At 45.9% G+C, this 14,080-nt stretch overlaps 1 protein-coding gene across 2 annotated transcripts in view; it reads left to right on the top strand.

Annotated features, from left to right (window-relative positions):
* Positions 1 to 14,080, top strand: part of EFR3B (EFR3 homolog B) — a 96,260-nt gene that overhangs the window by 48,448 nt on the left and 33,732 nt on the right. For both annotated transcript variants that reach the window (XM_018055556.1, XM_018055555.1), the window contains exon 4: positions 2,662 to 2,812. In XM_018055556.1, coding sequence (XP_017911045.1) covers positions 2,662 to 2,812 — 151 coding nt within the window. The remainder of the gene's footprint in view (positions 1 to 2,661; positions 2,813 to 14,080) is intronic.

Raw genomic sequence — 14,080 nt, 5'->3', positions numbered from 1 at the left:
TGCCAGGCTCTTCCATCCATGGAATTTTTTAAGCAAGAATACTGGAGTGGGTTGCCGTTTCCTACTCCAGGGGATCTTCCCAACCCAGGAATTGAACCTGCATCTCTTGTATCTCCTGCATTGGCAGGCGGATTCTTTACCACTGTGTCCCCTGGCATGCTCTGGGATGATTCATAGAAGAAGAGAATTCCATGCTGCTGCCTGCTCCCATTTCTCAGCTGCCGTGTTTCATTGCCAGAATATGTGCATGTTTCCCTGCCAGCCCTTTGGAAGGGCCCCACCCCAGGCTGCTCCCTCAACCCTGCAAGAGTCAGCCTGCTTCATGACCTACACGGTGGACCCAGAATGTGCCAGGCTTGGGTCTGCAAGATCTTAAGATTTTAATAACTTCTTAACTTGTTTTCAATTTTTACTAATTTGTTTATTTTGGCATGGGTAAGATCTTAGTTCTCCCACCAGGGATTGAACCTGTGCCCCCTGCAGTGAACTCTGGAGTCTTAACCACTGGGCTGCCAGGGCAGTCCTTAGAATGAATCTTTTAATTCATCCCCTATTATATACATGGCCTATAAACCTGATGCTGGGCAGCTTCTTGAAGAGAGGCCTTTTCCTACTTGCTTTGACTTACAGGCATCAGCCTGATTCCTCAGCACCCCGGTAGGTTTGGAGTTGTCCACTCTCTCTGTCTGGCCTGCATTTTGTTTCTATCAGGAAGTACTTTTCTGTTCCATGTGGTTTGACTCTGCGGGTAGAGGGATCGCCGCCCTGTAATAGGCACATGAGCCACACTCCTCATCCACAGAGTCTTGAGTGACTCCCGCCTCCTACAGGATGGAGTCATGTTCAGCCCTCACTTCTCTTGCCTGTGAGTTGCTTTGGATTGCTCAGGTTCTACTTTTATTTGTGCCCTCAGGTTTCTAAAGCACTCCTAAATCTGATTATCAGATACTTGTGTTATTTAGGTATAAAGAGACTTAAATATACTGGCTCCAGCAGTAGAAGAAATCAACCCTGAATATTCATTGGAAGGACTGATGCTGAAGCTGAAGCTCCAATAATTTGGCCACCTGATGCAAACGGCTGACTCAGAAAAGGCCCCGATGCTAGGAAAGGTTGAGAGCAGGATGAGAGGGAGTGACAGAAGATGAGATGGTTGGGTGGCATCATCGACTCAATGGACATGAGTTTGAGCAAGCTCCGGGAGATGGTGAAGGACAGGGATGCCTGGCGTGCTGCAGTCCATGGGACTGCAAAGAATCGGACACGACAGAGCGACTGAAAAACAACCAGCAGTAGAGAAGTATTTTTTCTCTCTCTCAAGCAATAATCCAGTCTGGGCCAATGGGCTCTGTTCCACAAGGTCATCTGGGGCTTTCACCTCTTGCCATCCAGTTGCTCCCACTCCACAACCAGCAGGAAGAGAGAAGAGAGGACTCAGAGGACAGGGCAAGCCTGTTTTTCAAGCAAATGATGCTCGACACCGCTTGCATCACTCCCCCTCATTTTAATGGCAATGTTTAAGTCATGTGGCCTCACCTAGCAGCAGGAGAGGCTGGGAAATGTTCCCAATGAGCAGCCACAGTTCAGATAAACTTCTAAATAACCAGTGAGAAGGGCAAAAATCGTTTCCAGGGGAGACATCTAGTATTCTGCCCCAGACACCTAAATCCTTAATGAAAACTATAACATTTTTAACCAGGTTAGCTTTGCTGAGGCTGCCTTATTAGAAGTTAAAAATAACCCTCTTTTCTGTGTATGTCTGCCTTGCTTTCTTTAGAATGCAAATACTTTGTAAGTGGGGGATGTATCTTTCCTGACATGCCTTACCTGACCGTATGCTCGTTACGTCACTATTGTGGGATAAATGTTGGGTTTGAGTTTAGGCATGCATCCCTAATTCTCAGTAGGAATTTGATTTGTGGCATTTTTCTTGGGATTTAAAAGAGGCATTGAAGAAGATCACAATTAGGGGTTGTCCTACAAAGACTAGCCTGGAAAGGATTGGGTATTTTAACTTTTTCAATGTAATTTAATTTTTTTTTTAATTTGGTCATGCCATGCTGCTTGTGGGTATCTTAGTTCCCTGACCAGAGACTGAACCTAGGCCCTCAGAAGTGAAAGCGCAGAGTCCTAACTGCTAGACTGCCAGGGAATTCCCAGGGCTGGGTATTTTTAGCACAGAGAAGAGAAGAACATGGTAAAAGAGATTGTTGTTATCAAGTGGTTAAAGGGCTGGCAGGCAGAAGGTTCAGTCCTCTTTTTTGCTGTTTCTGAAAGTAGAATTGTGAATAAAGGATAGTGGTTATTAGGTTTTCTTTCTGCTCAAATTTCCTCATGAAATGGTATACCTTGTCTGTCCTCATATTCTTCGTGTGTAAAATAAGGGGCTTGATGAATTCACCTCTAGGCTCCCTTGCAGCTCTGCTTCATTCTGCTTCTCAGTGCTGGGCTGGAGTGGGTACTTGATGGAACAGCTGTCCAGACATGGCAACCTGGGAAGAGCCGTATTAGCTGGATGCTGCCCAGGTGGTCACTGCCCTGCCATCGAGGTTGTCCCAGACATGTGGTGCAGGTGATTGAGTGATGAGGCTGAATACTTTGTGATGAGTACTGAGTACTCAGCATGAGGCTGAGTGACGGCGGTGGCGCTGCTTTCCCCAGATACGTGTGCATCGCCATGGAGGCGCTGGACCAGCTGCTCATGGCCTGTCACTGCCAGAGCATCAATCTCTTCGTGGAGAGTTTCCTCAAGATGGTGGCCAAGCTGCTTGAGTCAGAGAAACCCAATCTGCAGATCCTCGGCACCAACTCGGTAAGGAGGTCTGAGGGGCCCTGGAGGGTGGGCATGGTGGGGAGAGCGGGGCAGAACCTCTGGGTCGGCTTTGTTATGATCCATTCCTATTTGTTTTCTGATGTTTAAAAATGATTTTTCCCTTAAATAATTATAGGTGGGGCCCCAATAGATATTAAAGCAGAAAGGGGGATATTCCTTTGAGAGCAGGCGGTGCCCAGCACCCTCGAAGCTTGGCCCCTGACTCCATGGGGCATACTTTGAAAGCTGTCCAGGTTGTGCTTCTTTCAAAGATAGAATACATTGATGTTCACAGGACAGAGGCATCAGATAAGTGGAAAGATCACGGGGAAGCAGGAGGCAGGGCTTCTGGCTTAGTTCTGCCCTTTCCTAGCTGGGTAACCTCGAGAAGGTTATCTTTCATGAGCCTAGCTTTTCAGTGATACCATGAGTGGATTGGACTCAGTCCAAGCTCTGTAACATAACTTACCCCTGAACAAGTGGCTGCTATCTGCTTCTGGTGTGTGGAGAGAAGAACTATCAGTTGTGTCAAGAATTCCCAAGTTTGAAGGGATAGTTTGAGCGTTTGGAATGGACATGTACACACTGCTGTGTTTAAAATAGGTAACCAAGAAGGGCCTACTATATGGCACATGGAACTCTGCTCAATGTTATGTGGTAGCCTGGATGGGAGGGGCATTTGGGAGAGGATGGATGCAGGTATACGTATGGCTGAGTTTGTTCGCTGTTCACCTGAAACTATCACAACACTGTTCATCAGCTATACCCTGATACAAAATAAAAAGTTTAAACAACAACAAAAAAGAGCTCCCAACTTCCTAAGCATCTGTCCTACTTGACTATCCCAGTTGCTTTCTTCAATTTCTTGCTCTCTCTCTCAGTTCCTTTCCCTTCAGGGAATACTTTCAGCTCTAGGCCTTCGAGCAGCTTGGTGGTGAAAGTCCTGACATGCAACTATTTTACAGATATCACCAGAAAAAAAAGGAAGGTTTAAGGTTTGTGCTCTTAGCTTTCCCAACCTGACTTTTCTGAATCTTTATTGCACAGGTCACAACTGCTTTCCTCTTCTAAAGTTGATTTAACCAGAAGATAGTCTTTCAACTCTTCTTTCAAAGACCAAAACTAACCACCTATTCCCCTCTTTCCTCTCTCTGTGAACCAGCTGCCTTTGATAAATTACATATACAGTAGCAAGGGTAAAGTCTTTTGTCACGTTGCCCTGGCAACAGCTTCAGATACCATTTCACTTGTCCTGTTTAAGATAACTATAGTCTGGAAAAGAACATCTAAATGGAAGATAAACCACTCATCAATGTGTCCGCACAGCATCTCCCCAGGGGGAGATATAGAAGCAGGTGGCTGCCAGCCCCAGAGTTCCCTGCAGCACATCCTGGCCCCTGGTACGCATTTTGTTAGCAACAGCCTTGAAAATTCCAGATCCTGCAAATTCCTCAATTCCTCATCACAGTGAATCACTGCATTAGCAAGAGAGCAGTTGACTAATGATTAGTGTACTGCAGACAGTGGAGATTATATAAGGACAGGTGATTATAAATGAGTCAGATAATTGCAGGAAGTTCAGAGTTCAGCTTCAGAGGCAACCTTGGCTAGCAGAAAGATGCTCTTTCCAGCTCTCCAAGCCTGAGACTTCTCTCTGTTTCTTCCTTCTTTCTTAATGGATATTTATCCAGCCTGTGCTTGACCACCCCAAGGTTTGAAGCTGTGCTGAAATTCATCACCCAAAAAATAATCTGATTTTGCTAATACCATTCCTGCATATCATATGCAGTATAGGTTTTAAAATTTGTTTGATGCCTTCAAGTCTTTAATGAGAATATCTGAACTTGAGGTGATGTTGAGGGATCTGGAGTCAGGAGATGATGGAGCCAACTAAGCTCAACTATTTGCTTAGACATTTATTTCTGCACACCTGCCTTATTGTCTGGTGGGTCCAAATGTAAGTTCTGGGAACAGTGCAGTGACCATGTGCTCTGACTTTTGAGATCACTCTAAGGATAAACTGAAAATATTAAATATGAAAATGCTGAGGTTATTTACATAAGCGATCTAATAAATGAACCTAGTATAAATAACAAAATACTATGAAGGATCATAGATTTAAAGTTTGTACTTTCATCCTTACCTCACAGCATATATAAAAATTCACTCAAGGACTTCCCTGGTGGCCCAGAGGTGGGGAGTCCGCCTCGCAATGCAGGAGATGTAGGTTCAGTCCTGGGTCCGGGAAGACTCCAAATACCCTCAGGTCACAACTAAGACCCAAAGCAGCCAAATAAACAAATAAATTTTTTTTTTAATTAACTCAAAATAGATCAAAGACCTAAATATAAGAGTTAAACTTATCGAACTCTTAGAAGAAATATATGGATGTATCTTTATGGTCTTGAATTTTGCAGCGGATTCTTCAATATGATAGTAAAAACAAAAGCAACAAGAAAAAATAAATAAATTTGACTTCTTCAAAATTAAAAACTTTTGTGCATCAAAGGACACTACAGAACAAAAGACAACTACAGAATGAGAGAAAATGTTTGTGATTTTCATACAGAGTAAGGGCTCAGTAACCAGAATATATGAAAAACTCTTACAACTCAACAACAAAAAGAAAACCCAGTTAAAAATGGGCAAAGGACTTGAATAGACATTTCTCCAAAGAAGATATACAAATGTCCAAAAAGCACATGAACTGATGCTCAGCATCACTAATTATTATAGAAATGCAGGTCAGAAATCATAGAGATACTTCCTCACACCCACTAGGTTGTTTGTATATTTTTTTAATCCTATAAAATGACATGTTGGTGAGGATGTGTAGAAATTAGAACCCTTGTACCTTGCTAGCAGAGCTGTAAAACAGTGTAGACACTGTGGAAAACAGTTTATTGGTTCCTCCAAAAGTTAAACATATAGAATTACCATATGACTCAGCAATTCTCCCTGGATATGTACCAAAGAGAACAGAAAACAGATACTCAAACAAATACTTGTATACCAGCGTTTCTAGCAGCACGATTCATAGTAGCCAGAAGGTGGACACAACCAGAAGGTCACATATTGTATTTCCATTTCAGTGAGATACCAGAATAGGTGAATCCATAGAGACAGAAGACAGATTAGTGTTTGCCAGGGGCTGGGGTGGGTGGGGGGACAGGAATAGAAAGTGACTGATGGATGACCAAGATGTGGGTTTCCTTTTGGGGTTCTGCTTTAGTTGCCAAACATTGTGAATGTATTGAATGCTACTGAATTTTGCACTTTAAAAGGGTTCACTTTTTGTTTTGTGAATTTTACCCAAATTTTTAACAATTGTGCTTTCATCTCAGATTGTGGCATACAGCCCTTTGTGTTTACACTGCACCCCAGCCTGAAGGCAAGAACACTCAGAGGCAGCACAGAAGCGAGTCCCTTGGGAGGGGAGGGAAGCTCTTGAAGCCTGTCAGGAACCGGTGGGGGGAGGTCTCTCCTCCCGGTAAAGCAGAGGGGCTGTGACTTGCCTGGAGGCTCTGTGAATGTGAAAGCCGCTTAGTCATGTCCGGCTCTTTGCAACCCCATGGACTGTAGCCCACCAGGCTCCTCTGTCCATAGAATTCTCCAGGCAAGAAGACTAGAGTGGGTTGCCATTCCCTTCTCCAGCGTATCTTTCCAATTCAGGGATTGAACCCGGGTCTCCTGCATTGCAGGCAGATTCTTTACCCCCTGAGCCACTAAGAAACCACCCTCGCCGCTTCAAGACCTCACCTCTCAGACGCCTTCCCTTCCCTCTACCCAGGGTCAGCTCCCTCTGAGGCTCCCTTTCTTGGCCTCCCTGCCAGACCCAGCAGGAACCAGGCTCCTGTCCACCTGCTGCAGTCATGCCCTGCCTTCTGCACCCAAATGCCCCACTCAGAGAACCACCCTCAGAAAACTGCCTGATGTGAGGACTGGGGCATCTACAGATGCATGCTTTAAAGTTGACTTGGGCTTTCACAGCGGTTCCTTATCCATTCTCTGACCACCGCCTTCTCTCATCTTCTCAGTGGTCACTAGAGACCTCCTGTTGTCTCCTCAAGCACCATCCTGAATTTGCTGCCTCAGTCTCAGAGGTGGTCTTGCCTTCTTCTGTTCATTGAGCAAACGGGGACTATCTGCTGGGGGTCCCTCAACTTGTATCCATCTTTTTCTTCCCCAAAGGTTCCCTTCTCCTCAGGAATCTCCCTACATCCATGATTTTTCTCTCCATGTCTCCACTCTTCCCCTTTTTCTGATTCCTTCCCTTAGTCTAAATATAAGTTCAAAACTTCCAGTATAAAACGAAAGAAACAAAGCAAACACGGGAAAGAAAACTAAAAACAATTTACATTCTGCATAACCACAGAGTACCTTCAGCTCACCTGACAAAACTTGCTATCTTTCCCTGATTTTAAAAAATTATTTGATTCAAATTAAAATTTCCCTCATAGTCCCCCCATTGTCTTGTATTACTGTCTTTCAAATCAGGATTCAGTATAGATCACATGTTTATTTTGTTTTCGGTGTCTCTTATGTCTCTTAACCTGTCCCAACCCCTCTCCCGTCCCTCTTCATTGTTCATGGTGTTGGCCAGGTCATCACTTTGTAGAATGTCCCGCATTCTGGGTTTGTCTGATTATCTCCTTGTGGTGTTCTTCGTTTTGCTCTCTTGTCTCCTATACTTCCCATAGACTAGAATTTGGTCTGAATGTTTGATTGGATGCAGTTAAATACCTTTGGGGCATAACGCTTCATGGAGAGTGCTGGGCACTGAGCATCTAAAAGGGGCCAAAGTGTCTGGCAGCCCACTTCTATGGATGCTAAGTGCCATCCCAAGTTAGGGTGGTGACAGCCAACTCTCTCAGTTGTAAAAGTTTTTGTGTGTGTGTGTCTTTGCACTGGTGGCTCAGACGGTAAAGCGTCTGCCTACAATGCGGGAGACCTGGGTTTGATCCCTGGGTCAGGAGGATCCCCTGGAGAAGGAAATGGCAATCCAACTCCAGTAGTCTTGCCTGGAAAATCCCATGGACGGAGGAGCCTAGTAGGCTACTGTCCATGGGGTCGCAAATAGTCTGACACGACTGAGCAACTTCACTATCTACTATCTATTGCACTTAGAAATCTGTGGAAACCATGCAAACAACCCATTCTTCACTCAGCTTCCAGCTGATGTTTCTGTCTCTGGTAGCATTTCTCCCTGCTGACTGCACCTTCTTCATGCTCCCTTGACTTCCTGGCCCTGTCACCCCAGCTCTTCCCACCTGGCCCATCCTTCTTAGTGTCTATGGTTGGCTGAATAATGGTCCCCTACCTATATCCACATCCTAATCACTGACACCCATGAATGTACCTTAGATGACAGAAGGGACTTGGCAGGTTTGATCAAGTTAAGGATCTTGTGATAAGGAGATTCTCCATGTGCTCCCATCTTTCTAAGACGGAGGCAGGAGGATCAGAGTCAGACAGCAGATCAGGAATAGAGAGAAAGAAGTTTGAAGATGCTCCTCTGCTGGCCATGAAGATGGTGGAAGGGGGCCATGAGCCAAAGAATGTGGGTGGCTTCTGGAAGCTAGAAAAGTCAAGGAAACAGATGCTCTCCTGGAAGCGTCCAGAAGGAATGAAACCCTGCAGACCCATTTGAGACTTTTTTTTCATTTACTTTTATTTTTGGCTGTACTGGGTCTTCAGTGCTGCGTGCGGGCTCTCTCTAGTTGCTGTGCTCGGGCTTCTCACTGTCGGCTTCCCTGGTTGCAGAGCACAGACTCTAAGCCTGCTGGCTCAGCAGTCATCGCACACTGGCGTAGTTGCCGTGTGGCATGTGGGATCTTCCTGGACCAGGGATCTAACCTGGATTAAGGTGCATTCTTAAACACTGGACCACTAGGCAAGCCCCCATTTTAGATTTCTGACCTCCAGAACTGTAAAGTAATAAATTTGTGTCGCATTAGGCCACTAAATTGTGCTATTTATTACAGCACTAAATTATTACGGCAGCAATGGGAAACTAAGACAGTTTCCTTGAGTGATTCTTTTCCTCCACGTCCCCCTGAAATGTCTGTGGTCTCCAAGTTTACTGCTCTATCCTCTTCTCTGTGTGCTCCCTCTGGACAATTTCATCAATTCTTGTGGTTTTAACTGTCACCTATAGACTAGAAATTCTCTTGTCTCCCACACCAGGGTAGAAATCAGCACTGCTAAAAAACCAGCAGGCTAAATGTGGGTTCCATGAAGGGAGGTGGGGCAGCACTGTGATGCTGGGGGAACAGCTCAGGTCACAGGGGTCAGCCCCAGCAAATGATGAGGGTTTCAGAGCAGAAGCAGCCCGGGCTTCCCTGGGTCTGTACTTCCCAAGTGTAGGCCTTGGAGGCTGGCTAGCACATGGGGCTATTTGGGACCAGAGAGGTCACCTTTTCGGGCAGCAACACTGGGCTTTCCCAGGAGTTTTTAAAACCACCATCAGTTTTGCAAAGAATCTTGAAGGAGGAAAGCTGTACTATGGGTAGACAGGGGAGGGTGTCCTAGGGCTTCCCAGGTGGTGCTAGTGGTAAAGAACCTGCCTGCCATTTCAGGAGATGTAAGAGACACGAGTTCAGTCCCTGGGTTGGGAAGATCCCCTGGAGAAGGAAATGGCTACCCACTTCAGTATTCTTGCCTGGAGAATCCCACAGACAGAGGAGCCTGGTGGGACAGTCCATAGGGTCACAAAGAGTCAGACACGATTGAAGTGGCTTAGCACACATGCACACAGGGGAGGGTGCCTTAGGTGAAGGGACTTACCTTGGCCGGCAGTCAGGTGATTTGCAGGGCACCAAATGGCAACCCACTCCAGTGTTCTTGCCTGGAGAATCCCAGGGACGGGGGAGCCTGGTGGGCTGCTGTCTATGGGGTGGCATAGAGTCAGACACGACTGAAGTGACTTAGCAGCAGCAGCAGCAACATGTCACAGTAGGACTGTTCCTTCGGCTTTAAGGAAAAGTTCTCCCAGGACTAGCTATAAACAAAAGCAGATGGGAGAATGGATAGGGGATGTTAAAGTCAAACTGTGTGGTTCTACTGGGTATATACCCTGAGGAAACCATAATTGAAAAAGACACATCTACCTCAATGTTCAATGCAGCACTATTTACAATAGCTAGGACATGAAAGCAACCTAGATGTCCATTGACAGATGAATGGATAAGGAAGTTGTGGTACATATACACAGTGGAATATTACTCAGCTATAAAAAGGAATGCATTTGAGTCACTTCTAATGAGGGGGATGAACCTGGAGCCTATTATACAGAGTGAAGGAAGTCAGAAAGAGAAAGGCAAATGTTACATATTAACACACACACACACGCACACACATACATATATATATATATATATATGGAATCTAGAAAGATAGTACTGATGATCCTACTCACAGGGCAGCAAAGGAAACACAGACATAAAGAACAAGCTTTTGGACACAGTGGGAGAAGAGTGTGGGATGATTGAGAAAATAGCACTGAGACATACACATTACCATGTGTAAAATAGATAGCCAGTGGGAGTTTGCTATATGACGCAGGGAACCCAAAGCTGGTGCTCTCTGACAACCTAGAGGGGTGGGATGGGGGGGGAGGTCGGTAGGGGGTTCAAGAGGGACGGGACGTATATATACCTATGGCCAATTCATATTGATGTATGGCTGAAACCATCACAGTATTGTAAAGTAATTAGCCTCTAATTTTAAAAAAAGGTAAGTGCGCTTTATGAGATCTTCCCCAACTAGGGTTCATCTTAGTGCAGCGAAACAACTTTCTTCTTATGAAGGTGAACAGAGTAAAAAGGCCTGCAGTCCTAGATCCACCAAAGAGTCGGGGTTTCTCTATACCCAGTATTTTAGACCATGGTTCTGTTGTTGACAGCAGAAAATTGTGCGGCTCAGAATATCCAACTACAGAAGAGAGGAGGCTGGCTTGTGCTTGGAGAGACTTGGCTAGCACTGAAGTAAGGCCGACCAGCAGGTCAGCTTCCATTTTCCAGACCCAGGGAGGGCAGGTTTTGCAATGTCAATATTTGGAGCTTGCTTTCTCTCTATTGACCCAACCGCTTAGTGACTCTCAGTTTTCATTCAACTGCGGCTCTTTCCTGCCTGTGCCAGAGGGTGGGTGAGCAACTCCTGCAAGCATAGCACCCTTTGTTGCATATGAAGAGCTGAAACTTTGATCATGAAAGGGTGGCTCTAAGCAGTGCCCATGGCCTTTGAAATGTCACATCTTCACAGTCTCCAGTTTGTTGCTATGGAGACCTTCCTCATCGTGACAATGTCTTTAAAAAATAAAACAAAAGGCCCTACTTTATTATTATTTATGCATTAGACAAGTAGCATTTTAACGAAAGCCATTCTTCAGGTATGAACTAGCAGTGATCGGCATGAAGTAGACAGGAAGTTCCTGCTGTTTCAGGCATTTAAAAACATTAGTGGGTCACACAAGTACAGGGGCCCAGTGGAAACTCATTAAGTACTGACAGCAAGCCCAAAATCCACTGTGGGAAAAATGGGGTGGCAACTGTTACCGGTGATGGACTGGTCATACAATTCTATGAGGCAGCTGCTCTTGCTAGCCCCATTGTACAGATGGGGTGGCTGAGGCACAGAGAGCCTCAGATCAGCCTCCTAGTAGTCTGGCTTCAAACCTCTTCTCATAATCATGACACTGTTCTGCCTCTAATAGGAGGAATGGAGGCTCTGCTTTAAAGCCCAGAGTCTCAGCCCCCATCTCAGCCAGCTTTGGGCATGTTTTCCACGTGGACTTCTACAGTGAGTGTGGCCCCATGACCAGGGCCCTCCGATTTGATCCTCTGAACCACGATTACCAAAGTTTCCATTTTGGCCTCCTCTCATCAGCTCTGGAGGACTCAGGAGCAGCTTAAGGTGGGCTTTCTTGGAGCAGCACCCATGGGGATACTCAAGCCAGCATTCCCTGACCATATCATCTCTGTTGTCCAACTTTCAGACTCGGGGAAGGGAAGCTCCTCCTATCAAGCTACCAAACCAAAGGTTCCCAAGGATGCTCAGAGATCCTGGTACCAAAAAGTGGCTGTTTTATTAGCCCTGATGCCACTCATAATGTAATAAATGGGGCTCACACCCTGTGGATGGCATCAAGTACATTCTCATCCCCAGATCTTGTAACAGAGCAAGAATCTTAGAGAGCAAGGCAATGGAATAATCAGCCTGAGCTGGGAGGCTGTAGCCTCCTGGGCAGTTCTGGGCCTCAGAGACAGAGACACTTGCTCATTGGAAGAAAAGCTATGACAAACCTAGACAGTGTATTAAAAAGCAGAGACATCACTTTGCTGACAAAGGTCCATACAGTCGAAGTTTTCCCAGTAGTCATGTACGGATGTGAGAGCTGGACCATAAAGAAAGCTGAGCACCAAAGAGTTGATGCTTTTGAAGTGTGATGCTGGAGAAGACTCTTGAGAGTCCCTTGGACTGTAAGGAGATCCAACCAGTCCATCCTAAAGGAAATCAACCCTGAATATTCATTGGAAGGACTGATGCTGAAGCTGAAGCTCCAATACTTTGGCCACCTGATGCGAAGACCCGACTCATTAGAAAAGACTGTGATGCTGGGAAAGATTGAGAGCATGAGGAGAACGGGGCGACAGAAGATGAGATGGTTGGATGGCATCACTGACTCAGTGGACATGAGTTTGAGCAAACTCCAGGAGATAGTGAAGGACAGGGAAGCCTGGCATACTGCAGTCCACAGGGTCGCAAAGAGTCAGGCACGACTGAGCAACTGAACGACAACAAAGATCCCCATCTGGGCTCCCCAGGTGGTGCTAGTGGTAAAGAACCCGCCTACCAATGCAGGAGACATAAGAAATGGGAGTTTGATACCTGGGTCAGGAGGATCCCCTGGAGAAGGTAATGACAACCCGCTCTAGTATTCTTGCCTGGAGAATCCCCATGGACAGAGGAGCCTGGTGGGCTACAGTCCATGGGGTCCCAGAGTTGGACACAACTGAAGTGACTTGGTTTACACAAGGTCCTCTCCAGCGGTGTCTTCATCCTCTGCCCATTCCCCCGACAGCTGCCCCCATCCCCAAAGCAACGCTCCTGGGTCGTTTGGTCTGAGGCGCTAGAGGAAGCCAGGATCAAGAGCAAAGCCGGAGGTTTTCTGGGCAGAGCTCTGCTGGAGAGACCTGCAGTGAGGCCTCTGTGTTGATACCCGGGTTTTTCCTGCAGGACCCTGGGCAATTATGTAACATTTGTGGAGACCAGTCTCTGTCTTCAAAGTGAGAATAATAATCTCTCTCTAAATTAGAGTCATTTTATGAAATGAAATAGCTGATACATATAAAATGCTTAGGGTATGATACATGTATGTTCTAAACATCATTGCTATTAGCCTATCAACTCCCACACCAGTGACCATGAAGTCTGGTTATTCATTCTCCTGATACATATTTGGGTCTACACAGTCAATATATATTTAGGACCAGGTCTTTTTTTTTTAGTTATTTATTATTTTTTTAAAATTTTGGCTGTGCTGGGTCTTCATTGCGCTGCTCAGGGTTTTCCTGTTGCGGAGCTTGGGCTCTGAAGTGCACAGGCTCAGCAGTTGCCTGCAGGTGGGCTAGTTGCTCCAGGGCATGTGGGATCTTAGTTCCCCGACCAGGGAGCAAACCAGTGTCCACTGCACTGGAAGCCAAGTTCTTAACCACTGGACCACCAGGGAAGTCTCAGGGACCAAGTCTTTCTTTAACAATGTCTCCTTCTTTATTACTGGCCTCTTTTATTCTTCAGTCTTGTTTCAATTATTTTGAAAGGCACACACTCTTGCATACACAGTCTTATCTTAAACTGCCTTATCATATCTGAAGTAGATGGAGTATCAGTAAAAGAAAGAACTATAATAAATGAAGGGCTGCTTATTCCTCACATGGGAAGACCAAGACATAAGAGAAGACAAATGTCTCACTCAGAGGTCCTCCTGCCAGTTAGAGGCAGATCTGTAGTTAGAACCGCATAGCTGCATGACTCCTCTCACTTGATGGACCAAACCAGGCTTCTGATTCGGGGAGTGAAGCCTGGGACCATCTCCGTGGTGGTTAAGAGCAGCGATGTACCCGTATTTAGCTCCAACCTCTGTATCAACTCTGGTAGCTCAGCTGGCAAAGAATCTGCCTGCAACGCAGGAGAAAGAAAGAAAATGAAGACGCTCAGTCGTGTCTGACTCTTTGCGACCCCGTGGACTGTAGCCTACCAGACTTCTCC

This window comes from Capra hircus, chromosome 11 (genome assembly GCF_001704415.2).
Source record: "Capra hircus breed San Clemente chromosome 11, ASM170441v1, whole genome shotgun sequence".
Classification (NCBI taxonomy): domain Eukaryota; kingdom Metazoa; phylum Chordata; class Mammalia; order Artiodactyla; family Bovidae; genus Capra; species Capra hircus.
Note: the sequence above shows the minus strand (reverse complement) of the source record. Positions and strands in the feature narration are given on the sequence as shown.